Genomic DNA, 26,575 nt, shown 5'->3' with positions numbered 1-26,575 from the left:
CCCGGAGCTGCAGTCGCGGCCGCGAGCAGAGCGGGTGTGCACGGAGGGCGCGAGCGGAGCGGCGGGCGGACCGTGCGCCGCCCTCAGAGCTCCCGTTCGGCGCGCGGGGACGCGAGCGCTGGCCGAGGGGCCCTCGGGCCGGCCCGGGCTCGGGACGCCGGGCTCGGGACCATGGCGCTGCGCGCCCGGGCGCTGTACGACTTCAGGTCGGAGAACCCCGGCGAGATCTCCTTGCGGGAGCACGAGGTGCTGAGCCTGTGCAGCGAGCAGGACATCGAAGGCTGGCTCGAGGGGGTCAACAGCCGCGGCGACCGCGGCCTCTTCCCGGCCTCGTACGTGCAGGTGATCCGTGCGCCCGAGCCCGGCCCTCCGGCCGACGGCGGCCCGGGAGCCCCGGCCCGCTACGCCAACGTGCCGCCCGGCGGCTTCGAGCCTCTGCCGGCCGCGCCGCCCGCCGCCTTCCAGCCGCTGCTGCAGCCGCAGGCGCCGCCGGTTTCCTTCCAGCCTCCGGGCTCCGGCTTCCCGTACGGCGGGGGCGCCCTGCAGCCGTCGCCGCAGCAGCTGTACGGCGGCTACCAGGCCAGCCAGGGCAGCGACGATGACTGGGACGACGAGTGGGACGACAGCTCCACGGTGGCCGACGAGCCGGGCGCGCTGGGCAGCGGCGCCTACCCCGACCTCGACGGCTCGTCGTCGGCGGGCGGCGTCGCGGCCGGCCGCTACCGCCTGTCCACACGCTCGGACCTGTCGATGGGCTCGCGTGGCGGCTCGGCGCCCCCTCCGCATCAGGCTTCTGGAGCCAAGAGCTCGGCCACGGTGAGCCGCAACCTCAATCGCTTCTCCACCTTCGTTAAGTCGGGCGGGGAGGCCTTCGTGCTGGGCGAGGCGTCGGGCTTCGTGAAGGACGGGGACAAGCTGTGTGTGGTGCTGGGCCCCTACGGCCCCGAGTGGCAGGAGAACCCCTACCCCTTCCAGTGCACCATCGACGACCCTACCAAGCAGACCAAGTTCAAGGGCATGAAGAGCTACATCTCTTACAAGCTGGTGCCCACTCATACCCAGGTGCCCGTGCACAGGCGCTATAAGCACTTCGACTGGCTGTATGCGCGCCTGGCCGAGAAGTTCCCGGTCATCTCGGTGCCCCACCTGCCGGAGAAGCAGGCCACGGGGCGCTTCGAAGAGGACTTCATCTCCAAGCGCAGGAAGGGCCTGATCTGGTGGATGAACCACATGGCCAGCCACCCTGTGCTGGCGCAGTGCGACGTCTTCCAGCATTTCCTGACCTGCCCCAGCAGTACGGACGAGAAGGCCTGGAAACAGGGTAAGCGGAAGGCGGAGAAGGATGAGATGGTGGGTGCCAACTTCTTCCTCACTCTGAGCACACCTCCTGCCGCCGCCCTGGACCTGCAGGAGGTGGAGAGCAAGATTGATGGCTTCAAGTGCTTCACCAAGAAAATGGACGACAGCACGCTGCAGCTCAACCACACTGCCAACGAGTTTGCCCGCAAGCAGGTGACTGGCTTCAAGAAGGAGTATCAGAAGGTGGGCCAGTCCTTCAGGGGCCTCAGCCAGGCCTTTGAGCTCGACCAGCAGGCCTTCTCAGTGGGTCTGAACCAGGCCATCGCCTTCACCGGAGACGCCTACGACGCCATAGGTGAACTCTTCGCTGAACAGCCCAGGCAGGACCTGGACCCAGTCATGGACCTCTTAGCACTGTATCAGGGGCACCTGGCCAACTTCCCGGACATCATCCATGTTCAGAAAGGTAAAGTCTGGCCTGTAGAGCAGGTGACGCGGGATGTTTTGTTCAGGCTCAAAGCAGTGACTTTGATAGTGGTGCCACTCTCCGGTGTCGGGTTCCTGGTCCTTCTCCATGGATGGGGACCCTCGGTGATGTGGACTGTCGGGGTCCGTAGGGAGTTGTCAGTGGGTTGTTAGGTTAATCCTCAGAGAAGTGGTTTTTCCCGACTGTGTTGTCATGTCAGAGTTTGAGCAGGCAGGGGAATCAGCTGCTCTGATCTATAAGCTTGGGGCAGAATTAGCAGGGGACCCAAGCCAGGCTAAGCATCCCTTTGAACACGGCACAGTGCTGGCCGAGACAGGAGGAAGAATGAATGCCTGGGAATAAAGGTAAGTCAGGCTTTCTTCTCAGTTCCTGCTGTGGCAGGGGAGTTTGGCCAACCCTGTACCCAATGCTGGGGCTGCATGGGAACTTCCTGAGTCAGTTTGCAAAATGGCCAGAAAGGCTCTCTACCGTCAGGAACGCAGCTGTCCTTTCTCTGAGGTTGGAGTTTATTAACCAGCTGACATTTTGGGCTGTTCTTTAGGAAAATGATGTAGGGAGACAAGTTAAGACGAAGTAGGAGTGTGGTGACCAAGAGCAGTAAAAATTAGCTGTCCCAGGGGCAGAGCGTGCTTTTAGTCGTTGGTGGCATTGCTGGCTTTTGTTGAAGCACTGACTATATGCAAGTGATTTTTGGTAAACTACAGCAGCCATGACAGCCTGACCTGAGGCTACTCACTAGCTGGCCTTCTGATATAATGGCTCCTTTGACTGAGCTGGGAGGTGTTTGCTATTAGGAATGTGGCCTTGCCTCTGGAGGTCCAGTGTGGGGGAGGTGGCAGCAGGCAGTCACCTACTGTAGCATCCTAGGCTGGTGGAAGGCTGTGTGGGCAACCAGGTTAGGCCGTGGGGAGGTGGGAGCTGACCTGTCCCCCCTCCCCTGCCGGGTGGGACAAAGCGTTTAAAAACATCCCTGATTTTTTACTTTCTTCTTTCCTGTATTCCACTAAGTTTTTGTTGTTGTTGTTGTTGTTGTTGGTTTTTGTTTTGTTTTGGTTTTGGTTTTTCTGGTTCGCTGGAAGCGAACAGAACAAATCAGTGTCAGGCCTTCAGACATCTGGGGATAGCTGTTTCCTTACCATCTCCTTCCTCTCTGTTCTTTTCCTTCCCCTTCTTGGTGTGACAAGGCCTCTGACTCTTAAAAAGGGTGGGGGATGGGGGAAGTTCAAAGGTCCTGAGTCCATTCTCCCTGCTGCCACACACAGTCCTGTGGATAACTGTTGCACTAGTTTCCTAGAGAATAGCAACTTTCTTAATAATTTGCAATCCGTATGCACATTGTAAGGATGAATTAGCTCTTTGAGCAATAGCTGGCCTGTATTGAGCCCACATCTGCATTCTTTATGGCTTTATTTGTAAGTTGTTACAAATCCTTACCTTCTGGTGCTAGTGAAACGTTTTGAACCTTTAATGCAAGACCTTCCCATTTAAATTCCATTGTATCACTTCAGTCAGGCCACATGTGAGCTACCTACACACTTTGCGGGTTCCTTCACTGGTTTTACTGTGGTTCAGGTGGTTGGCGTGTCCCGCTCTGGAAGCGATATATCAGCAAAGCTGTGTTTGCCCTAAGGACTCTTCAAATGTGCCATAGTCCTTGTAGTCTAGTCAGCCATTGAGTTTTTTTGTGTTTTTTTTTTAAATCCTAAAACTTGCATTGTCTCCTGTTGCTTGGGACCTGGAAAGCCTTTTCAAAACTGGTGCTGTTTTTATGTGGTTTAAACAGTTCAAGAGATTAAACATCTGTAGGCATGACAGCAGGAACACTGTTGGCTGTGCAGTTTGTTTCTGCTGTCGCCTTGGTGTGTAGTGTGCAGGGAGCCTGAGTCTCCAGATGACTTGTCTTTAGAATGTTGCCACTTAGAGCTGTCGCGTGGGTCCCATGCACATGATGCATAGGCCAAGAGCATTTGTTCAACAGCATGTCTTTTAAGGGTGCTCGTATTAGAAGTACGGAGGATTAATATCCTACCCCACCCCCAGCCTCGGGGAAGCTTTTAGAGCATGTGTGGGGACTTGTCCATGTAAAGGGCAGCTGTCCCTTCCTCTCTTCAACTGTGCACTTCCTGTTGGAAGGACTCTCTTTCAGCTGAGCACTTGAGGCTTGAGAGTTTGTTTACTGCTTGAGCTTCCCCCCCCCCCATGTAAGATCTCAAAGTATAATCACATCAAAGGGCCCGGCTGACTTTTGAGAACAGCAAAAACAAAAAGAACTAACAAGAAGAACTCAAGCAGCTTTCCAGTATTTTGTTGTAGGTGATCCAGAGTCTAAATTTTAATTTAGGAAGCGATTTTATAATTGAGAAATTAAAAACATTTGTCTTTTCTCCGGTATTCTCATTGTTTATGAGAAAGGCAGCTTTTCATTTTATGTACATGGTAAATTAAAATTAAATCTGATGAGAACTTCAATTCCTCATCCAAAGGGTCGTTAAGTAACAAGTGCTTAAATGGCAGACATTTCCATCATCTGTCTAAGTTCCACTGAACGGCACTGAGTTGGCTGTTGCTTTAGCAACCTGGGTCCTAAGCCTCCTGCAAATTGGTGTGTTTTCTTTGTAGTTTGATTCTTATTTGGTAATTTTGTAGCAACACTTAACTTCTCGTGTAAGCTCAATTGATAAAAACTGTGAGCGGAAACAGGTTCCGCTGGATCGCTGTTGCAGCCTTCCCAGTCACTGACCCTGTGAGCACTGTGTCTGAGAACACGCGCTGGCCTCCTGTGGGAATCTGAGCAGGTCGAATGAGGGTAGGCACTCTTAACTGTGGTGGGCTGGCTTTTTTTTTGCTTAGGCTAATAAAGATTTTAGTTTAGTACTTGGAGCAAAAGAGAAGAGAGCCATATGGCCCCATCAGCTAAAAGATAATTCCAGAATTGTGTTTTTAAATCAACTAATGGATTCTTAGATAAATAGACCTACTTAGTTTAATGGAGTGGAGTGGAGGGTGAAGGGGCTTGCCGTGATCTGCAGCAGTGTTTGATGGGAATTTAGAATGTACTCAGGTTGTAGTCATTTTTCTTTCTCTCCTTCCTTCTTTCTTTCCTTCCTTCCTTCCTGCCTTCATTCGTTCCTTCCTTCCTAGCTTCCTTCCTTCTTCCTTCCTTCCTTCCACGATCTCCCTGCCCCTGCCTTCCTGAATGCTGGGACCAAAGGTGTGTGCCACCATGCCTGGCTCATATTTTTCTTGATGTAACAGGAGTCCTTTCATCTCTCCAGATCCTCTGCTGGCAACGTGTATGCTCAGTTCTGTCACTGACCTAGAAACCCTGTAACTCTGATTTTGTTTCCCTCAGTGGAATCTTCTCTCTGTTTATCATTCTTGCCCGAAGTGTGCTTTGATAGTGTTGATGCCCAATGGCTTTGAAGCAGTATGTGAGATTTATTGTGGGATTCACAGCATATTCAGTTTGGTTTCCAAAGGTACAATTAGCTTCTCCAACTTAAAGCCGTATCTGAGTGGCAGCAGCTCATGGTTCGAAGTTTTACATTTATCTCCCGGGGCTTACAGTAGGGAAAGACCATAACAGTAAAATGAGGAGAGCTCTTGTTTTCATCTTTGCTTATAAATTTGGACTACAGGACTCGAGGGAGCCATGCAGAGCAGTTTCTTTATTCCAAAGAAAAGTCTGTTACATACTGAAAAAGAAAAGTCATTTGTGGGAGAATATTAGGAACGGGGTCTCTGAAGCTACAGCCTACTAGGCGGTGCTGATGACTGGAACTCTCCACAGTGATAGAAACGTCTGTGGGTGAAACCTCGTTTGTGTCCTGTGAAGCAGGACTAGATACGTAGAGTCCCGCTCGCTGTACTGGTCACGTGATGCTGCAGACTCTTTCTTCACTCTCTAAATGCTCCAGATGGTGCTGCCATTTCAACAACCACAACAAAATAGCCCCAGGACCTGAGGCATGGTGGCCAGAAGCTGGCCTATCAGTCCTGCTGGGTAGAGTTTCACCACTGTGCTGCCTTTCACTGCTCTGAGGAGGGTTTGGTCTTGTGTCCCTCACACATTAATTAAAGATAGCCAGAGTCCCAGCAGGGCAGGCAAGGTGAGGTCTTGCTGCCCCAGCTTTCATTCAGTGCCCTGCTCTCCTGTGCTAAAAATAGCCTGAAGAAGATGGTGCCAGGAATAAAGAGAAAGGGCCAAGGAGGCGGGCTGTTCGCAAGTTCATCCTTTTGAAACCCCTGGGCCAGAAATTAAGACCAGTTGTTCTTTTAATTTTATCTCAATTGGGATCATCTCCCCTCTCCTACCTCCATCTCAGCTGTTGACTTCATTTCTAGCAGTAACCTTTGTCCTAGTTTGACTTCTTTTAGTGGAACTAAGGGAACCTTTGGGTTTTTTTACATAGAGGAGTCAGTTTCTTGGTTAAAGCTTAAATGTGAATGGCCAAGGACCATTCCTGATCCATGACTGTCCTGCTCAGGCAGCTAGGTGGATGCTTGCTCTTTCTCTCTGCCAAAGGTTTCTAGACTCTGAGCCCTGCAGTCCTGTCTGCCTCACTGGGAAGCCAGTGACAGCCAGACTGAGGTGAGGCAGGGGACTTTCATTCCTTCCCAGTTCCACCAGGAACTCTTGGCACCCCTGGGCTCTATAGGACTTCCTTTCTTGTTGGGAAAATGACACCCTGTTTGGTCACCTTAGGATTTCCAAGCACGAGAAATTCTGTCATTCACTAGGAAACAGGAAACTCCCCTTAAACTTAGGTTCCTTTTTGGCAGCTTTATAAAAATCTGCTGTATTAATTGCCAATATTTTTAAACCGGGGCTTACGATTAAATTGGATTGCATCATCTCTAAAGCCTGTGATCCATGCTTAGCACCAGTAAAGTGGTGTGGTGGCTGAGCTGTGTTTAATGACATGTATCCAGAAGACATAGGCTGGACAATCTTGCAGCTGGTGTTTAGACAGCATAGACTGTGAGTTCTGGACCAGTGATAAAGGGTGGTCATCCCACTGTGGTAGTGTGGTGGTGTGCCAGGTGTGCTTGAGCCTGGAGGATACTGGGAATGTACCGGTGGGACGAGGGAGGTTGGGTGGCTTGGGTCTGACGACCGAGCTGCATTAGCCAAGAAGTCTTGTGAGCAACTTCATGGCTGTGGCACCAGGCCCATCTGTGAACCAGTGTGGTGGGGTTTGCTGGGATGATGCGTGGGTGAGTGGGAGCAACTTTGAACAAGTAATTGGAGTCTCCGCAGTCTTCAGTAGCCAGTGCTTCCTCAAGGTCATCATGAAGCTTAAGCTTTTCTGTGCTTAGTAGCTGCTTACTAAGTGTTTGGGTTTGAGACCGGAAGGTGCTTTAAAAATGGGAATCAATCCCCAGTGAAAGACGATTTTTGTATGCCCTCCCTCTGAGCACCGTCACCACCAGAACTGCAGGCACGAGCACAAATGCTGCAGGAATCATTGGTATTGATTCCTGGGGTTTCCTGTTTTAATCAGGTTTTCCTGTAGTGAATACCAGAAGTCTTACTGGCATCAGAGGAGTGAATGGAGATACTATCTGGAGTGATTGTTCCCATTAGACAGTTCATGTAAATTTGTTCTTGTAAGTCCTCTTCCTCCCACACCAAATTAATTTTGTGCAGGGACAGATTGCTTCAACATTTCTGAGCATTCTTCCCCACATCTGTAAAGATGGTGTTCCGGATTTCCTAGATACTGCTTTGTTAAATGACAGTATTTCTATATTGAAAGTAAAACAACTTGAGAATGCAGTAAACATTTAGACTCTGTTTCAGGCTGGTTTCAATAGTGTTTTGTCTGCCCATGTGACTGCAAGCTGGGAGCATGAAAATCCTTTGTCAGCTGACAAAGTTAAAAACATTAAGTTCAGATCAGTAACCATGTATTCCCGGCTTAGTTCAGCAGAGGCTTGCCGAGGGGAAGTACCTGGCCTCCTGGAGGCCTGTGAGGGCTCCCAGCGTTGCAAAACTGCCTTTGGTGAACATCGGCAAGTCCTAGGACCCAAATGAGGGACGCAATGAACGGGGACACAAAAGTGATGCATTGGAATGCTTTCTCTATTTTCTGCCTACAAAGTGGACTTTATTCTGAACTCTAAATACAGTCTCCTTTCTCAAAACAAAAGAAATCAAGTAAGTAGTTTACTTTTCGTGTTGTGACCCAAACACCTGATAACCAGCAGCTTACTTTGACTTGTGTCTGAAAGCAGAGTGCCCACCCTGGGAGGGAAGACATGGCGGCTCCGTGGTGGCTGGGGCGTGCTTTCGGTTCTCCTTACCTGTTCCCACTCTGGAACAGGAACACACGGGTGGACTCAGGCTTTCGCCTTCTCCTCTGTTCAGTGTGAGGCCCCACCCAGCCTCTGGGTGGTCCTCAGTTTATCTTCCTTATTACCCCCTCGAAGACATTCCCAAAGATGTATGTCACTAATGCCCTCACTCCAGTCAAATTGACAGTCAGAAATAGCCATCACAGTGGATATATAATGTGATTAAACTTTAGTGGGAATCACCAGCATGTCCTTTCTACCTTTTTCCTTAGAGCTTTGTAGCTCTTGATGTGGTTTGATTTTCCTCTATGTGTTATTTAGTGGGTTGAGTGATGGGAGAAAGGCAAAATCATTAAGTTTATTCATAAGAGCCTTTAAAAAATAACCTTGACTTTTATTGCATAAATATTTACATAGATATCATAGCCTAAGCACTGTCAACATTACATCAGTGACCCAAATGATTGCCGCCCTGTGTAGCCGACATTCTAGCAGGGTGGAGACACAAGGAAAGACAAACACAGCAAACCATAATGTCCAACAGGTATGTATGACACGTGTCCAGAGGTGGAGCAGTGAAGAGAAGGGTGTAGGAGGCAGCATGGCCCACAGAGAAAGATGGTCAGTGCAGACTTCACTGAGAGGGAGATTTAAATAGTACCTGAAGGAGGGGAGAGGAGGGAAGTTATTAGAATAGGTGTTGCAGTAGAGGGCTGTGCCTGAAGAAGGTTCATCTTTAACAGGGCCCTTGGTGGCTGTGGACTAGGAAGGTTGAAAAACAGCCAGGAGGTCAAAGGTTCGGTCCAAGTCTGTTCTAGTGGGAGAGGTTGTCACAGAAGATCAGATTAGTAAGGCTTTGTCGATTTGGTAAGATTTGGTAAAATAATACATTGTCCAAGGCTTTGTTGATTTGGTAAGCTTTGGTAAGATAATACATTGTCAGGACATACATGAGAAGTTCAGGGGAGATAGAAGCTATTGCAGGAGTTTAAGTGAAGCGATGACGTCCATTTGGACATTTCCCAGTTGTGCCGAGAGAAAGAATGGCTTGGAGGCTGGAGCAGGCACAAAACAGCAAGACGGTAGTAGGTGATGGCCTAGACAGGCAGAGGAGGTGCTGAGGAAGGGTTCCCGCCCACCTGAGGGAACTGTGTTGAAGGTCTATTTCGCAGGTTTGGGGCCCAGCCAACAAGATGAGACTTTTGTTTAAGCCCCGTAGATATAGTGGGCTCCTGCACTGGGCTCCACACCTCTCTGTGGCACAATATAGGCAGAAAACCCAGATTTGGACCCATTGCTTGAAGCCTTCTCCAGAGCAGCAGTCACCCCAGCAGGGCGTGGTGACGGCTGGTGTTTGTGTCTTCCTTTTGCGATCCTGTGTTAATTGATACGTTTGTAGTAAGTGCGTGTACATGTTTGTTGAGTTAATGAAGCAGGCACTCATAAATCATTTGGCTGACTTTTAAAATGTGACTTCTGTTTTGTCAGGAAATGCTTTTGTTTTTCCGTTTAAAAATGCACAGGATTTGTGGATGAAGTCACTAACATGAATGGTTTTCAGGTCTTACATGTATGTGGCTATGAAGTAACTTTCCAAAATTCACTGGAGAGAGGAAAATGAATATGTACCTCATGATATTTCTTTGTATGGATGGCTTGGTGTTTGAATGTGTAGACATATAGTTCACAAACACACACATTTTTGATAGGCTTTAGTACTTTTCTGGAGCTGTTTTTGTTTAAGTTGGAGCACAAGACCCTAAGTGTGTGCACTGATGTTATTGATGGACTTGGACTCCTGGAGTTCAGACGCTGACCAGGTGGTTCCTAGTGGAACACAGTTCTGTGGGGTAGGGTGTGTGTTCAGAGGGTCCAGTTAAAAGGTGAATAAACCTCAGAATAAGTGTGTGAGAGTCCAGAGGATGCGAGGATGGTCGGTTTGCCTTAGAGGTCTGGGCAGAGGGCTCTTGGTCTCTGCCTGGAAAGTTTTTTGTATTCGACTTCTGGAAGAACCTGGATGGGGAGTGCCCGCTAGGCCTGGCATATGCTTTAGAATTGGTGTGATAAGCACATAATTGCTGACATGTAGCCCAGCACTGAAGTCCATGATGGAATGACACCCACAGTCAGGGCATATAGCAGTAGATCGGAAGAAGGTACTCTGGATTGCGCAGTTTTTCTTCTGAGATGAGTTTTGAAAGCAACCGTAAATCTGCAATCAGGGAGGAACTTCCCAGACTAGAGGAACTGTGTATGCAAAAATCAGTCCTGGCTGCCTCTCAGAATCAGCTGAGCCCACCCACATATTGAACCCGAGTGTCAAATACACTATGTCTGGACATTAGTGATCTTCAAAAAGTGCTTACAGTAAGCTGCTGTTGCGGGTACTGGAGGGAATATTAGAGAATGTGGATGTTACTGTGGCCAGGTTAGCACTTCTGTTGGGCAGGTGTGTGGTATGAGAAGCTTTTGAAATAACTGAGGCAAGACATGGTAAAAGTCCTGAAGGGAGGCAGTGTCATGGGATGGAGAGGAAGAGACAGAAACTTTTGTCTGCAGAAGTGGAGAAAGGGGACATAAAATAAGCATGGATTGCGGAGCCACCAGCGTAGAGGCTGGGAGAAAGCTTCAAGCAGAGGTCGGCAGGTTGCAGCCCGTAGCCTGTGGGCCAGGTGTGGGAAGGTACTTGTTTACTGCACTTGAGCTAAGGATGGTTGTCATGTTTTTAATGGTTCTTTAAGTGCCCCAGTCTGCTTGCTGATCTGCAAGGCCTAAAATATTTACTGTCTAGCCCTCAAAGAAAATGTTTGCCAAGCCTCTTGTTAAAGGACAAGCATGTTAGTGGAATGGAGGTACGAGTGGCGATCGCCGCTGTTGATTGAGTTTGCTCCTTGACTTTCACTATTGCAGGCATACTGGGGGACATCACATCATAGTTCTCTGAGCTAGTGCCTCGCGTCTGCCTTTTACGGAATTACTGCTTAATGTTTTTAAGCATTGGTATCATCTCCTGTATTAGTTTCCTAGGGCTGCTTTGACAGGTTGACGTAACCTTGGTGATTTAAACAGCAGCCCCATGTCCCATTACAGTTCCACAGACTGGCTGTGTGAAAATGCAGGTGTTGGCAGGGCCATTGCTCCCTTCATGGAGACCACTTCTGTTCCTGGTTGCTGGCCTGCCTGAGAGTAGCTTGGCTGCAGGTGGTCACTGCAGTCTGTACCCATCGTGACATGGCGTTATTACCCCGTGTGTAACCAACTGGCCAGCCACCTGGCTCTGTGCCTCCTTTCTTGCCTGCTCTGTCCAGTATGGCCTCAGATTTGACACCAACTCACTAATCCCATGTGCAAAGCCTGTTTGCAGGCAGACAAGGATTGGAGAGATGCACTTCAGTCCAGCACAGTTGGCTAACTTCCCTCATGGGGGTATTATCTCCTGATGGGGATCCTCACAGCTGAGGCTCAGAAGTTGGGGGTGCCCTAGATTATACAGCTGACAGTCAAGGCAGGATTTGAATTTATTGTTTGCCTTGAGACTGGTATGTTTTTCACTACAGGAATACTTGCTAGGAAATAGAGTTGGCAGTTGGCAGCTGGTAAGGAAATAATGACATTGCGATCGTTTTCAAAGAAGCTAGAGTTTTCTGAAGGCTTCCCATATGCCAGGCATGGCACTCCATGTTTTATACTCACTATGCCCGTGTAAAGCTCCTGGAGCTTTTGAGGGAGACATCCCTCTGTTATTGCTGCTTTACCTGTGGGAACTGGGGTGTTGATGTTGAAGCCTGAGGTTCCCGGTACACCCAAATATTATGTTGCCTATAGACCCAACTTTAGAAAGCCCTGGCGACCTGGCCCCTGCGGACAGGAGGAGGCTGTTGGCTAGGGCTGAGGTGTGTGCGTCGTTGGCAAGGAGCTGGTGAACCTGAGACATCAGCTCGCTGGAGCGCAGCACTCCATGAGTGGCTGGGTGGCTGGACGAGCTTTGTGTTACCTTTGGTGTTAAGTTTGGGTGATGGGAAATGGTGAGGCCACTAATAGAAACAAAAGGGAAACATGGTGATAGAGAAGACAGGAGGGAGGCTGAGAGGAATTGTAGGAAATGCTGTGGTCAGGCCTCTGCCTTTTTTGTTACGTGTTTTCAGACCAGTTCCATATGTAGCCCAGGTTCACCTTGAATTAACGGATGTCCTCCTGCCTCAGCCTTAAGTATTGGTATTATGGGCACGCACTACTATGGATGGCCCCCTTCGCTGCTTTAATTAAAGCAGTCAGTGTCTTCTGATCTACAAAGATAAAGCAACAGAGAAGCCTCTCTGGAGGCCTGGCAGCAAAGACTGGAAGGGCCTCCTGGAGCTGAGGGCTTGTGCCTTTATATTCACAGGGCATTCCAGTCCTGTTGTGCACAGCAGGACACTCTCAGCAATACAGATAAGAGCACCGGCCATCTAATGTTCTTGCACGTTAAGACTCGGATTTTGATATATCTTTAAACTGGATGTTTTCTAGGTCTTTTGTTCTTGTCTCTGGCTGGTTGATGGTTCTTGTGTTCTTACCCAAGGCAGTTTAGAGTAAAGCCACAGGGTGCCCAGTCCCTACCAGCACAGAGCGGCAGGGAAACCAGAGTGAGGGGTTTTCAGTCTAAAATGGCTGATTTAGGAGCTGCCCCCAAAACTTAGTGATCATCAGGTGGTGTGCAGCAAGGGTCCTCATGGCAAGGGCGCAGTGAAAAAACAGAAGGCCTCTGTGTGGTGGGAATCCCACACCTTCCTTGTATGATAGGAATCATAATTTCAGTTATAAGCCGGACGCTATTAGGGGAAAGTATTAGACAGCAAAAAATACATCCTCTAGAACTATTCTTGCGGTTCCAGGTGAGTGCAGCCCTCCTGGTAGGCTGCCCAGCCCAGCCTCATGGAAGGCCTTGCTGGGCTCTGGGCTCCCAGCCCGCTGGTGCTCCTGTCAAGCTCTGCTGCTCCTTCTTCCTAGACCTGGCCTGGCCCTGCCCTGTTGGGATGGTCTTCTCTGTTTAGCAGCCTGTGTGGATTTGATTTTAGCCCAAGCCTCCATTTTATCTTTCCAAAACAAAAGAAACCATGAATATTTTATTCCAATTAGAAGGACTTTCTGAGTCCCGCTTCTCTCTGGTATGACCCCTGGGGTTGTTTGTGAAGGGTCTGCTAAATGCAAGGGCTGGCAGCTTGCTGACACTGCGGAGCAGGATTTTATGGCCAGAAAACATTTAAGAGAAGAAATGATTCTTGCCTTATCTTTCTTATGCTCACCTGCGTTTGCTGAGATAGAGGCCACTTTAGCATTTTCAGCCTCAGACCTGGTCTTCTGAAGTAAAGCTATACTGTTGGAACTATTTTGTCACACTATTTAAAAATGTCCTCCTTGGTTCTGAGGGCAGCCTCAGGGCTTTGCTTGCTTAGTGTGGCTCCCCACCCAGGTTTAATATTTTTCAGGAGCTGAAGCATAGTAAGAACCTTTATGAAGTTCCAGTGACGAACACTTTGCTTTCAGCAAATAAGCTGCAGGAGACACGTGACCTGAGGCTTCATTTGGGAATGAGGCAAGTTTAGCATCCCTTTAGTGAGTATCCATCACCTGGACACTCTCATTCATATCGGATGTCCTTCTGTCAGTGGACCTCAGGTGACTGCAGTAAAGCTGTGCTAGCTGGTTCTTCAGGATATAGCAATGCCTTTACCACAAGCAAGCCAGGGTTTCTATCACTCATTGTCCTTGTCTCAACCGTCTTAAAATAGCTCCAGACTTCTCATTTAGTGCAGTTATAAGTTGAAAGTGAATTTAAATTAATTTCCCTTTAAATTTTTTAGTACTTGTCTTTAGTGACATTTAAGCCCTTCAAAAAGTTGTTTTGGGACCAGGTGTAGTTAGGGGATTATGAATTCAGGGGTAGCGAGGGCCACCTAGTAGGACTGTGTCTCAAAATCAGAAACCAGTAAACAGAATGACTGCTTTCACTGGCTTAGTATTTGTACCTGGCAGAGCGTATTTGTGTGCTCAAAGCCTAGTGTGACTTGAATGCATGCAGTTCCTGAGGCAGTTTGTGGATGCGCCCCTGACATGCATGCAAGGGAGTCCGTACCAGGCAGAGTTTAAGCAGACTGCCCAGGTTCATATGCAGCCAGTGTCATTGGTGCTGTCACTCATTTCCTGCTGCCTTACCTTACAACCTTTGAAAATTGGAGTGGTGACTACTTTCCTTTGGGTTGAAGAGAAGAAGAGCATGCAACTTAGAGAGGTACAGAACAGGAGTCCCTGATGCCTGTGTGTCACTGCCACCATCCCATGGCCATCTCACCTCCTGTTCGATGGCTCTTGGCTTTTGTTTTGGAGGCATTTTAACTGAGCCACAAGTAAGTAAGTAAATATTGGAACAGGGGAAAAGTGGGTGGAGACTGAAGGGAGGAAGGAAAGGCTTTGGGAGGAGGGTGATGCAGGGGAGGAGGGCTGCTGCAAGGGTGGGGACCAGTAAAGGGAGGTCAAGGAAGTAGGTCACCTTGACCAGATTAGCATTTTCTTTCAACGTTGGCAGTACAGGAGAGTGAAAAGACTGCCAGTCTCTGTGCCCCATCCTTCTGCTCTGCCCCCTACATCAAGTCCTCTATTTTCGAGAAAGCCCAAAGGAAGACCAAAAAATGTTTTATATTTTTGGCACATCCATGATTTCAAACTTAAATGAGTTTTTACCACCAGTCCCCTTTTTTCTTTCAAGAGGAAAAAAAAAAAAAGGCATAGCCTTTGGATCCCTGTTGCTTAGTGACTGGGCCTTTTGTGTAAATGGCTTTTAAGGGACAAAACCATCTGAAAAGATGTTTGGATGAGGATGGGAAGGCAGAAAACTGAGGTGCAGAGAGAGAATGGGGGTGTCGTAAAGGGAGCCTCGCACCAGCCTGGCAACTTTTTAAATGGAGTTGGGGCAGCTCCCGAGGAGGAGCTGTGAAGAGGGGCTTTTCCTCTTTCTTTTGCTGGGTCAGTTGGTGACAGGAAAGTTGTCTGTCCCAGCTGAGCAGGATTGCGCAGTGGGTGCTAAGACCAGAGCTGCAGTCATCATGTGGTCTCTGCAAAGGCGGTAATGTGAAATTGGTAGTTGGTAGTTTTTTTTTTTCGGAGGCAAATAATTTAATGACACGGTATGTAAATAGCGTGGTGCTCTGTCAAATGGTGCTGACTTCCTTGATCATTATTCATTTATAAAATTTGAGTTCTTAATGCAGTGATATTAAGGAACTTTGTTAATAATTAAATGCTCTTGTTCTGTATTCATTGCAAACATGAGTAATGTGTCCTTGATAGAGGAGTGCGTGTGTATTACAGGTATATATCGACTCTCTCTGGCTTTTCAGCCTGAGTGGATACAATTTTGCAAGGTGCCAGATCCCGGTAACAAACACACAAAGGTAGGAAGGGGACGGAAGTGGATCTGGTCCTATAGAGGACTCCAGATAATTTGCCAAACTAAAAAGTCAACCAAGCTCTCACCAGAAATGTCCCTCTCAACAGGTACTTTAGTTAGGGGTTCTCTTGCTGTGAAGAGATGCCATGACTACTCCACTCTCCCAGAGGAAAACATTTAATTGAGGCTGGCCTCCAGTTCAGAGGATTGGTCCATTATTGTCATGGTGGGAAGCATGGTAGCACGCAGGCAGAAATGGTGCTGGAGAAGGAGCCAAGAGTTCTGCATCTTTTTGTTTTTGTTTTGAGACACTTTCTCTGTGTAGCTGTGGTTGTCCTAGACCAGCCTGCCCTCGAAATCACAAAATCTCTGACTGCCTCTGCCTTGTAAGTCTCTGAATAAAGGCGTTTACCACTGCCACCCATTCTCCATCTCCATCTGTAGGCAATACTGAGGGACAGAGACACACTTCCTCCAATAAGGCCACACCTCCAAATGGTGCTGCTCCCTGTGGGCCTATGGGGGCCATTTTTATTCAAACCACCACAATGTGAGCTTTTTATGTGTTTCTTCTAACCCTTTTGCCCTACTCACAGAGCTCCTCTTAGGAAGGAGCTATTAGAGTGTGTGAGAGGCTGGCCTGATGGTCTGGGAACAGCCTGTGCTACTTCTGTCTTTCGGGGAGGTTGCCTAAGTCTTCACTTCATTTCAGTCAGGCCCCTTCCTGTGCTTGGAGTTCATTTCCTGAGGGTGACTCAGGAGGCTGCATTGGTTTGCACTACCTTCCTGCAAGAAGCAGGTCCTCTGAACCCCGAGTGTTCCCACATTTCTTCTGAAGAACACTGCCCGCTCTGTAGTAGAGCCTTTAAAATAAGCACTTCTTTTGCTCATGTTACTCCAGGCGTGACTAACTCATGTCTTTCTGTTAGCCCAATAAAATCCCATTAGAAATTGTTGCCAGCAATTACTTAAGCATTTTCTTTTTATTTATTAGCACAAGTTCATTATGTGGAAACAGTGGATTTCACTCACATTCATTATGGATTTCATTCTTTTAAATGAAACGTAGCTAACTTGGCTTCTCCTAGAACTACTTTCAAAAAACAAGATGATTACATCAAGAGTGTGTGAGCACATGAGGGGGACTGAGAACTACTTTTGAGGGTTCCAGAAGCTTCCCTCTGCCCCACCTCCACTCACCCAGTTCTCACCTCCTGCTTCTGCCGCTCTGGCATAGCAGTGTGGGGCCATGTTACAGGACTACTGCCCTCTGTCTAGCTTTAATGTGGGTGCCAGGCATTGAGCCCAAGGCCTCACGCTTGCACAGCACCAGACTGACCTGTCTCCGCAGCCCTGATTTGTCCTTCTTTGTGGCAGAATAATGCTCCATTCTCTATACCTGCCACATTGTCTTTATTTGTGTATTATTGATGGATACCTAGGCTGACTCCAGAATTTGGCTGTTGTGGTTAGTGCTGTAGTAATTGTGGGGATGAAGGTGTCAGTTGTGTGCTGACTTAAAATTCCTTTGATTTATACCCAGAAACCGTAGCCCTGCTTTTCAGTTTTCTGAGGACCCTGCATGCTGATTTTCCATAGAGGCTGCACCAAGTTACATTCCATGAATGCTGTGTGCACGCTGCTTCCAAACACCGAGGAGTGTTCTCAGCAGTCACTCTTTTTTTTTTTTTTTCTTTTTAACTTGGTGACATCTTTTCTGACTGTGGTGAGATGGAATCCCACTATAGTTAGGATTCATGTTTTCCTGATGACTGAGACTTTTTTTCATGTGTATCTTGTTTATTTGAACTCTTTGAGAACTGTTCATTTGCCAACTTTTGATCTGACTTATATTTTCTTTTCTTTCATTTACAGACTGTCCCCGTGACCATGGGCATTATGGGACTTTTGTTTAACAGTACTCTCTTGGCCTTGGAGCTCACCATATAATTCCTTCCCCCATTCCTTCTTTTCCCTTTTGGGTTTTGAAAGCAACATAGAGATACTACATGAGGGACCAGCTCCCTCCTAAACGAACCATTTAAGAAGTGGAGCTGCTGAGCCCTCCCCGTTTCCCCATTGATTCTCTGATGAAATGTGAGGTCCTTTGGTTGTTCTGTTCTGGGCAGTGTTTTTAGCTTTTATCTTACTGTCCTCTGGGGCTGGAGAGACTGCTTCAGTGTTGCGGTGGTGCTCTGCTCGGGCACGGCAGCTGGCTGCATTGTGTGTTCTGCTGTCCCCGAAGTCCTACAGAATGCTTGCATTTTCAGAGTGACCCTGCCCCAGTTTTCCTCCCCAGCTCCCCACCCTGTACCTGCTAGGTTTGACAGGCAAGTTTGTGAACTTTGCTTTTCCTTTGACATTGAACATGTTATACATGAAAGGATGTGATGTTCAGGGAACTGCACAAAGTTCCCAGCTTGAGAACTGCGAGTTGTGGGAATGAGCAGTTTGTGACCAGACAAGTCCCCGTCCAGAAACACTAGTATTTCACTTCCCACCAGTGCGCGGAAGAGCATGGCTGCGGGGAAAATGGGTTTTGCTTTGCTCTGGCGAGAACTGGGTGAGTGGAGGTGGGGCAGAGGGAAGCTTCTGGAACCCTCAAAAGTAGTTCTCAGTCCCCCTCACGTGTTCACACGCTCTTGATGTAATCATCTTGATTTCTTTTGAAAGTAGTTCTAGGAGAAGCCAAGTTAGCTACGTTTCATTTAAAAGATGTTATTTAAAAAGATTGACTCTACGTCATGAGTGACAGAGCGGTGCAGTTTGAGACAGGGTCTTACTGTGCAGTCCAAGTAGCCTGGAATGTGCAATCCTGCCCCAGCCACCGTGGCGGAGGGGCAGCCCTCTTGCCTGCACAGCTCTCACTAGTCTTGGAGTGTGCCCATTCATAGTGTGCCATTTAACACCCTCACATACTGTTTAGATGCTCTTAATTGTTTCAGGCATGTGTGCTTTGTTTCCTCAGAAGATGATGTGAGCCCTGACACAGGAGCCACAGTTTCTGTAGACAAGCCTATTGATCATCCCTCTCTGTTGCACACCTGACATGCTTTGCCAGCAAACTTGAATTTCGTTAAGTGGGTCAAACTGAAATTCCAAGTGGAACTGGGTCTTGGCACTCATTCTTCCAAATGCTGTTATGTCCTTTCTACTTTACAATAGTGATTTTGTTTTCCGTTTTTTATTTGTTTGTTTTGCCAGAATGTTACAGTTTACCCATCAAATAAACCCATACATTCCTAAAGCAACAGTGTGTTAATATTTTGGGTTAGAGTTGAGAATTTATGTCATCTTTCATAGCATCTAAATAGATGGAGAAAAAAGAAAAGAAAAACAAAAACAGGGGACTCCCTCCCTAGTCTGAGTTTGTATTTAGATTTTCAAATACTGTGTGTGTTTTTTCAGTATTTAAGATAGGAAGATCATACATCCTAGGTATAAAAAGTTTTACAGTTTTAATTAGTAAATTGAATTAGGTTAGTAAAAGCAAACAATTTCAGACATAAACAAATAATATCTTTTATACAGAGAGCCTTTTGAAGTACACATTTGAAACGGGAGTCAGGGGCTAGGATTAGTTCTTTGTGTAAGAGTGGTAAGCGTGAGGACCCAATTTTGGATCTCAGCATCTACCTCACAGCTGGGTGTGGCTTCACCTGCTGGCACCCTAGTACTCCGGGAGGAGAGGCGGCAAGAGGGTCACTGGTTTGCTAACTCTAGCCTTGTTCCTAGTGCAGTGTGATAACCATGTTACAAGGGAATAAGGTGAGGAATGATAAAACAGGACACCCCTATCCCCGTCTGGCATGTGCACAAGCGTGAGCATTTACCATACATGTACTCCTTGCATACATACTTCATACCACGCACCCCCCCCATGACTATTTTGAGGAAAGTGAGAAAGTGACAGTAATCTGTAACCAGGAGGGAAGCACTGGCTGTCCGGCCGGTAGGACAGGCTCCTCTCTGCCCCCCTTGCTTGTCTGTCCAGGCACATGTTCCTTTTCTGTGGAGTTGTGGAGTTGCTTTGAAATCAGTAACACGCTCATCCCACCTCAGCCTCTTTCAAGGTTACCCAGGTGACTCAGGCTCCTGCCGGAAGCAACTCTCAGTTTCTCTTGATCAAGTAAGAGTAGAATCTGCTGTAAGTTGGAGCAAGGTTACATGGAGGCAGTGTGCACAGTGCCTAGCCTGTATTAGGCCTCTCTGCTTAGTGCCAAGCTGTCACCTTCTCCTGTACCCTCACTGCACTGAGCACAGCCTGTGGCATCTAGCTAGCTGGTCCTTTTGAGCAACCAGCCAGGGGAGCATTTTTTGTCCTGACATAACCCGTGTTCCTTTTGGGAAGGCACAGGCAGCTCCCATGCAGAATCCTGCACTTTGCGGCTTTGTTCCTCTGTGTTTGGCTGGGGCACGGGTCTTGAGTGTGCGTGTCACCTGGGTGGAGGCTGGTTTGCACGTGTATGATTCTACCTGTTCACGAAGCCAACAGGCCACACATGGTATGCTGTCCATCTCAGCGTCCCTTAAACGAACGAGAGCCATTACACAGGCTGTGAAAATGGCAGCTCTGCATGTCTCCCCAGTAGAGTCAAATGCGGGAGAAAGCTAAGTCTTGGATTCTTCCTTGGCCCCCTGAACCAGCATACGCTTGGAAGGCTTAGAGGTTCTTACTGCTCAAGGTTCCTTAACTTCAGCTTGGGAGACAACCATACCCTCCTGGGCATGTTCTCCTGCTGGAGTCCCTTGTCTGCTGAAAAGCCAGAAGAACGTTACGGTGAGACAACTGTTACACACTGCATTGGCCCCTGGGGCATGCGCTGTGCAGACATGGACACACTGTGGCTCAGCTGTACCGCCCGTCCCTTTGTGTTCCAGCCCTGGACTGGACCTTCCTGAGGTCCACACTCAAGTCACAAAGTCCTCCTTTGCTGCTCTAGAGTGTTGTCTCTCAGCATTCCTGGTCTTTTCATCTTTTATGTCTGTTCACACATGGAAGCCTGTGCAAACATAACAGAGACACTGTATTGCAAAAAGGCAAGTGGGTGGGTGGGGTCTTTTTAATTATAGCGGTCCTGGCCAGGCATGGTGCACACCTTTCATTGCAGTACTCAGGAGGCAGAGGCAGTCAATCTCTGTGAGTTCACCCCCCTTCCCCAGTCTAGAAGGGAGTTCCAGGCCAGTTAGGAGTTTACAGTGAGACCCTGTCTCAAAGAACACACAAACAATAGTACAGAGCAGGGCATGTTAATGTCTTACTGGTGCCGTCAGGCTAAGAGAAATGTTGAAGGTATCATACTCAGCTGGACAGGGCTGTCTTAAAACCACATGTTGCTTCAGGTTGGGTGTGGGGAGGTTAGGTTGGGGGTGGGGGAGGGGAGTTGGTCCTGGCTGCCTCTCTGCCCAGCAAAGCATTCTTCTCAGTGGCAGCATGGAACACTGCCAATGCTGGCATGGATGTCTGCCCCTGCTGTGCTGTGCCCTGCTGCTCTGGGCTTCTGCCCATTTCAATGAAAGGTCTCATTTAGAATGAGCACATGAAAAAAAATGTGTGGGTTTGTTCATTCCTCCACAGACATGCATTTCTCTTCATGAAATTTGCTGTCGGTGGGTTTTCACTTCTCCACTTTATACAGTGCTGTGGCAGGCGCAGGGTCACACCAGAGCTCAGTGGCAGGGCCTGGCCTATGTGGGGTCCTGTGTCTTATCCCACAGATGTTATTAACACAGCATTTTGAAAAGGGTGCTGTTTAACCTTAGCTGAATACTAGTTTACTTTCTGGATTTTCAGATCTGAAGGCATTTAGAAACAGGGTGGCCTCGTCAGGTAAAAGTGAGCGCCATAAGTCTGAATAGGCTGCCTTTCTCTTCTGGCGTCACACTCATGGACTGCTGGGTCCCCCCCTGGCTTCTGTGCTCTGTAGTCTCTGTCTTTCAATTGCTTTAGAAGCGTGAATTCTAGATGCCTCTGGACACCTCCATTCTTAAGCTGCTAAAATGTGCCCAGACCATGTGAGCATCAACAATGGTCAGCCCTGGAAACCAAAGGATAACCCCTTCATCTGCTGCCTCCGCAGTCTTCCCTGTGTCACATGCTTCTGAGGGGGAGTCCACCTTCATGTGACACCTGCCAGAATGACCACCCCATGCCCCCACCCTGCAGTACTCTGGAAAAATTCCTAGATAAGAAGCTACGGCACCTCTGGTGACCCTCTGAAGCAGTCATTATTAGAGCAGACTTAAAACCCACAGCCCCTGTAGTTCCAAGAAGATGTCACATTCTAATCATTCACAGTGCTAGTGCCCTAGTCATGGTCTCCCAGAAGATTCTGCCAGATTAGGCATGCATGCATGTGTCACCCCACGTTGGCACATCACCGAGGCACGGACTCTGAGTGGACCCAGCGTGAGCCTAGGCACCCTGCCAGCCTTGTACACTGGAAACACTTCCCCTGCCTCCACCAGCGACTCATTTCCAGAGCCAGCTTGAGTTGGTACCAACATGCATGAGGGACGGGTTCTGACCTTATACAATAGCTCTTTAGGGAGATTTCCTCAGGAAAGGGGGCTTCACTCTTTATGGGGTGTTGTTTCGCATATAATTCTCTTAAGAAGTATAGAAACAAAGGTCTTATACATTGTAAACATAAAAACTGTGGTTTGGGGGTTTATCTTCAAAAGGACAATTTTTTACACCTTTTTGTTAGTTATAGCATCTCAACAAATACTACAGAGGCCTGGTCAGTGCAGAACATTGGTTTTTGGTTTGGGTAGGTGAAGCTGGCGTAGTGGTGAAATTTCCAGAAAGCAGGCTGCTTTTTAAGTTGGTACTTACGGTCACCATTTTGAGTTCTGAAGGATGCTGACATAGTTAGACCAAGTACTGACTAAGTTTCCGTGTTAAACTTAGCTGTATCATTGCGATGTGAATGTACATATGTATGCGTGTATGTATTTTAATTGACTGTTGTCTTTGACTACAGGAGCTCTTACCAAAGTAAAGGAGAGTAGGCGGCACGTGGAAGAAGGGAAGATGGAGGTCCAAAAAGCAGACGGCATTCAAGACCGCTGTAACACGATTTCTTTTGCCACGCTGGCCGAGATTCATCACTTCCATCAAATCAGAGTGAGAGACTTTAAATCCCAGATGCAACATTTTTTACAACAGCAAATAATATTTTTCCAAAAAGTGACCCAGAAGTTGGAAGAAGCTCTTCACAAATACGACAGCGTTTAATGACTGCACCCGGAACTGTGTACTTTCTTTCAGTTCAAGGATAATTTCTACAGCAGGATAAAAACTGCTTTCAAAGAGCTATTGCCAACTGTAGGTGTGGTACAAGGATGGTCCTGTGTTCAGCTGAAACCCGGCTGGATGTATAATTATGTAGGAAAGAAGCAGTTGATACGGTAACGTAGCAGAAACAGTACCACACTTTGTAACTAAATTATACTATGTATGCCTACACTACCATTGTAACTTTTGGATAATGATTATACTGTTTGCCTTATTGCTTTTTGAAGTATGGGTATATTAGTGTATACTTTGTAGACCTCAGAACCCATGAAGAGTCTCAAAGAAGCTGGCTGGATAAAAGCCTGCTGTGGATGCCTTTTTAGTCTCATAGATCGAGATCACCTAAATCCAACCTGTTCTCTGTTTACAGACTCCAACTAGAGCAGCTATGCGACTTTGTGCCTTTAGACTGGTTGTTTTCGTTTCTGTCCCACCTCTGTTTAAGCCCCAACTTTTCTGATGGAAAGAGCGACAGGCCGGTGCGTCGGTGGCAGACTGGTGAGAGCCTCACACCCCTGGGGGCAGGTGGGAGAACTGGCGGCCATCACTTTGCACAGGAAGCGTCCTTGTCCGCTGAGATGCTTGCAGTTGCAGAGGAGTGAGACGGGATGCCGCCTTCGGAGGCAGAGTCTCATGGGGAAAAGGCAGTGCACCATAGTCCCATAGTACACGGCCTCCCGAGCAGCCTGAGGATTTTAGCAACGCCCTTAGCACGTGGGAGGGAGGAATCCGAGCGGGGAGAAGCTACAGACACAGCGAGTGGCAGCACACTCCGTCTTAGTTTTGGGGAGGGTCTCCTGTCATCCTTTTTTTTTTTTTTTTTAAAGCCTGAAATTTTCTTTTAATGTTCAGCTTTTTGTTTTGATCTTAAATGGATCTACACTGTTAATTGAATGAGACTCCACTGTGATTCACTCGTTTACTTAATCAAAAATTTCAGGGATGTCTGTAAATTTCAGTGTTATATGCGATGAGAAGTGGTGTCGGTTGATTTAAGGAGGGACCAGAAATAATTTCTCCTATTCCAGTACTGAAGGAAAAAAGAAATACTGATTTATACTGTATTTTAAAAAAAACTAGGTATTGATAAAGCCCCCTTCAGAACGTTTAACCTTAAAAATTATTTTAAATATAGCCTTTTATTATTAGAAGGGAACTACAGATGACTGATAAATACCAAAAAGATTCACAAGCAGCTTCATTTATTAAGCACAAAGAGGTTCTGGTTCGTGAAATGCCCAAACCTCAATGTTTTTTGTAGTTGCTGAGCTAAATAATGTGATTCTTGAGTTTACAGATGTAAAAGCTGTCATGAAGGCTTAAGGACCTGTATCTGCTGTCCCTGTGAACTACATTTACACCACCCCAGAAATTTTGGAACTGGCATAGTAACATGGGAGTACAGAGGCCAAATTCAAAGGGGGTGAGCCACAGTTACCCAAAAGGGTCAGCTTGCAGAAAGGTCAGAGGCAGAAAGGCTAGTGGGACAATTACTCAACAGTGTATTTACTCTCTATGAAGTAATCACATATGGGTTGAATTTCTAAGAACAGATTATGATAATGTCGACCTCTGGTCAAATCCTTGTACCTTAGAACTTAGAGGCAGAGCTGGCCTCATACGGTGCTGTCTCCACAGGCTGGTGGGACTGTCGCCAGGAGCCATGTTCTCTGGAAAAGCAACTTCCTCTTGTTGATTGTAAAGTACAGTTAGATAAAGAAAGCCCATATATATTTAAAAATTAATTTTATTGCAGAAGTTTGGAGGTTATAATTATAGCTTTTAATTTAAGTTTGAATTGGTATTGAACAAACAAGCTCTCTGCTTTTCAAATGATTTGAAAGTCACATTTATTTGCCTCTTTGTTGTGATGGTGGTTTGATTTATTTTTTTCTTTTTTAAGTAAAATGACTAAACTTGTGCAATAGCATCAAGGAAATTACCTGAGGTGTCTTACATGAGTAGGCTCTAGCCAGGGTGGACACAGCTGAAATTATGAAAACTAAAGATTAAAATATAAAGAAGTAAAAGTTCATGCTGACTCCTTCTAAGAGAACTTTTGTTCTTCTAACCACGGAGCATAATGCCACTGATTCATGGGACTTTAAATGAATCCTGTGGGGTGAAGCACCAGACTTACTAGCGTCCATTTTCATCCAAGATCCTTATTCTCTAACGTTCTTGGTCCTATTGAAACATTTCAGTATCTGAAAATACTGCAATGTTCCTACCCAAGAGAAAAGCCATTATGTGTATGCTGGTCACGATGATCGGTGTGGTACCGTTTCATTTTCCTGTTGTTGTTTTGTTTTGTTGTTTTTGTTTTTTAAATAAACTATCACGCCCTTCGAGCCGCCATTTGTCTTCATTTCTAGAATTCGTACTTTGGGTGTGTAGTTCTGTATAAGACGAGGGTGTGTGCCCTCGAGCCGGGTCTTACTGTTCCATTTGCAGTGCAGACTGAGTTGTTAGGGGCTGTCGCCACGGTGCAGCAAGACCGCTTGTACGGCCACGCATAGTTGCAGGCAGTGGACACCCGGAATGGGGGAAATAGGCAGTCACACTTGAAAGCAAAGCATAAATCCAAGCGTGTTGGCTAGCGCAGCGTAGGGATTAGAGTCCCCCAGCTTCGCCGGTGCTCTCGCCGCCGTCCTGCATCGATTCCCAACCATACAGCGGACTCTCAGATGCTGCTTTTTAATTGTCTTACACTTTGCTGCTGTTCTCATAACTAAAGACTTGAAAAAGGTCTCAGCTTGTCAAATAAAATACGTAACGTTTATAGGTAAAGCTTGCATGTCCGTCTCTCCTGACTTCCTCACTGGAGGCATCCCATCCCCCGCCCACCCCGTCTCAGAATCAGATACTCTGTCTCAGCCTTGAAGGCTGTGGTTATTATCCTCTTTTCCCATTTCAGCTTTGTCTTTGGTTATCAGGGTAAGTCAAACGGGTATTTCTTTTTCAGATGAGAAATGTTGATCATTGTTTACTTCCTTCAGAATGTTATGAGTAGTGCGGATTACACGCATCCATCTTTCAAAAAATAAACACACGTTGCTTCATTCTCAACTTCAGTAGGATGTGCTTTCTTCATCGAGGAAGGATTCCCTTACAGGAGACACAGGGAAACAAGCGTATGCGCTCTGCTTTCAGCTGTACTTGCCACTCTTATCATCTGTGGAACTCTAATGGGATTATCATCGAGCTGTGTGCTATTCAAGTGGTCTCTCACAGAGTAGTTAGGTCAGTAAAAGGTCTTTGACATGATAGTTGACTTTGGATCCAACCCTGAACACACAGTAGATGTTGAAGTAAAAATCCTTACAAACTGTACTGGGCACCAGAGAGGGACAACTCAAACTGGCCTACGTCCAGACCAGCATGCACAGACAGGTCCTGGTGGATCCTACAACAGGCTGGAGTCCCATGGGATCACACTTGCTCCGTTTGGGGCTTCATTGCAAACCTGCCTTCCCTCTCCACCTCAGACCCTCTGGCCTGCCTTAAAGGGCCTGTAAGGAAAGACTGGAAATGGTTGGACCCTCTCCCCATGAGCTGCATCTGATGGTCCATACAGCAAGCCTCTGAGGAGGAGTGCATCCATTCTTGTTTATGCAACTGCGGAGAGTCATACCGGGATCTGGTTGAAGCCTGTTTTAACTGGTTTCATTGGTTGACACTCTGCTTTTTAACATTCTCTGGCCATCTCTTAAAGGTGCAGAAGAAACATGTAGAGTCTGCTTTGTTCCTTTGTTGCTAAGGAGGA

The 26,575-nt window shown here is 47.4% G+C and overlaps 1 protein-coding gene across 1 annotated transcript; it reads left to right on the top strand.

Moving 5' to 3' along the window:
* On the top strand, positions 1–25,160 carry Snx18 (sorting nexin 18). The gene is made up of 2 exons (XM_021638911.2): positions 1–1,765; positions 22,496–25,160. The coding sequence occupies exons 1-2, from the start codon at positions 172–174 to the stop codon at positions 22,747–22,749; spliced, it is 1,848 nt and encodes a 615-aa protein (XP_021494586.1). The 5' UTR covers positions 1–171; the 3' UTR covers positions 22,750–25,160.
* The last annotated feature ends 1,415 nt before the right edge of the window (positions 25,161–26,575 follow it).

The sequence above is a fragment of the Meriones unguiculatus genome, chromosome 6, assembly GCF_030254825.1.
Source record: "Meriones unguiculatus strain TT.TT164.6M chromosome 6, Bangor_MerUng_6.1, whole genome shotgun sequence".
Taxonomy (NCBI): Eukaryota; Metazoa; Chordata; class Mammalia; order Rodentia; family Muridae; genus Meriones; species Meriones unguiculatus.
Note: the sequence above shows the minus strand (reverse complement) of the source record. Positions and strands in the feature narration are given on the sequence as shown.

Bases quoted from the DNA above. Each gene is read 5' to 3' on its own strand.
- Snx18 (XM_021638911.2), top strand. From the start codon at position 172: ATGGCGCTGCGCGCCCGGGCGCTGTACGACTTCAGGTCGGAGAACCCC. The intron at 1,766-22,495 runs GTAAAGTCTGGC...CTTTGACTACAG, and splicing joins CATCATCCATGTTCAGAAAG to GAGCTCTTACCAAAGTAAAG.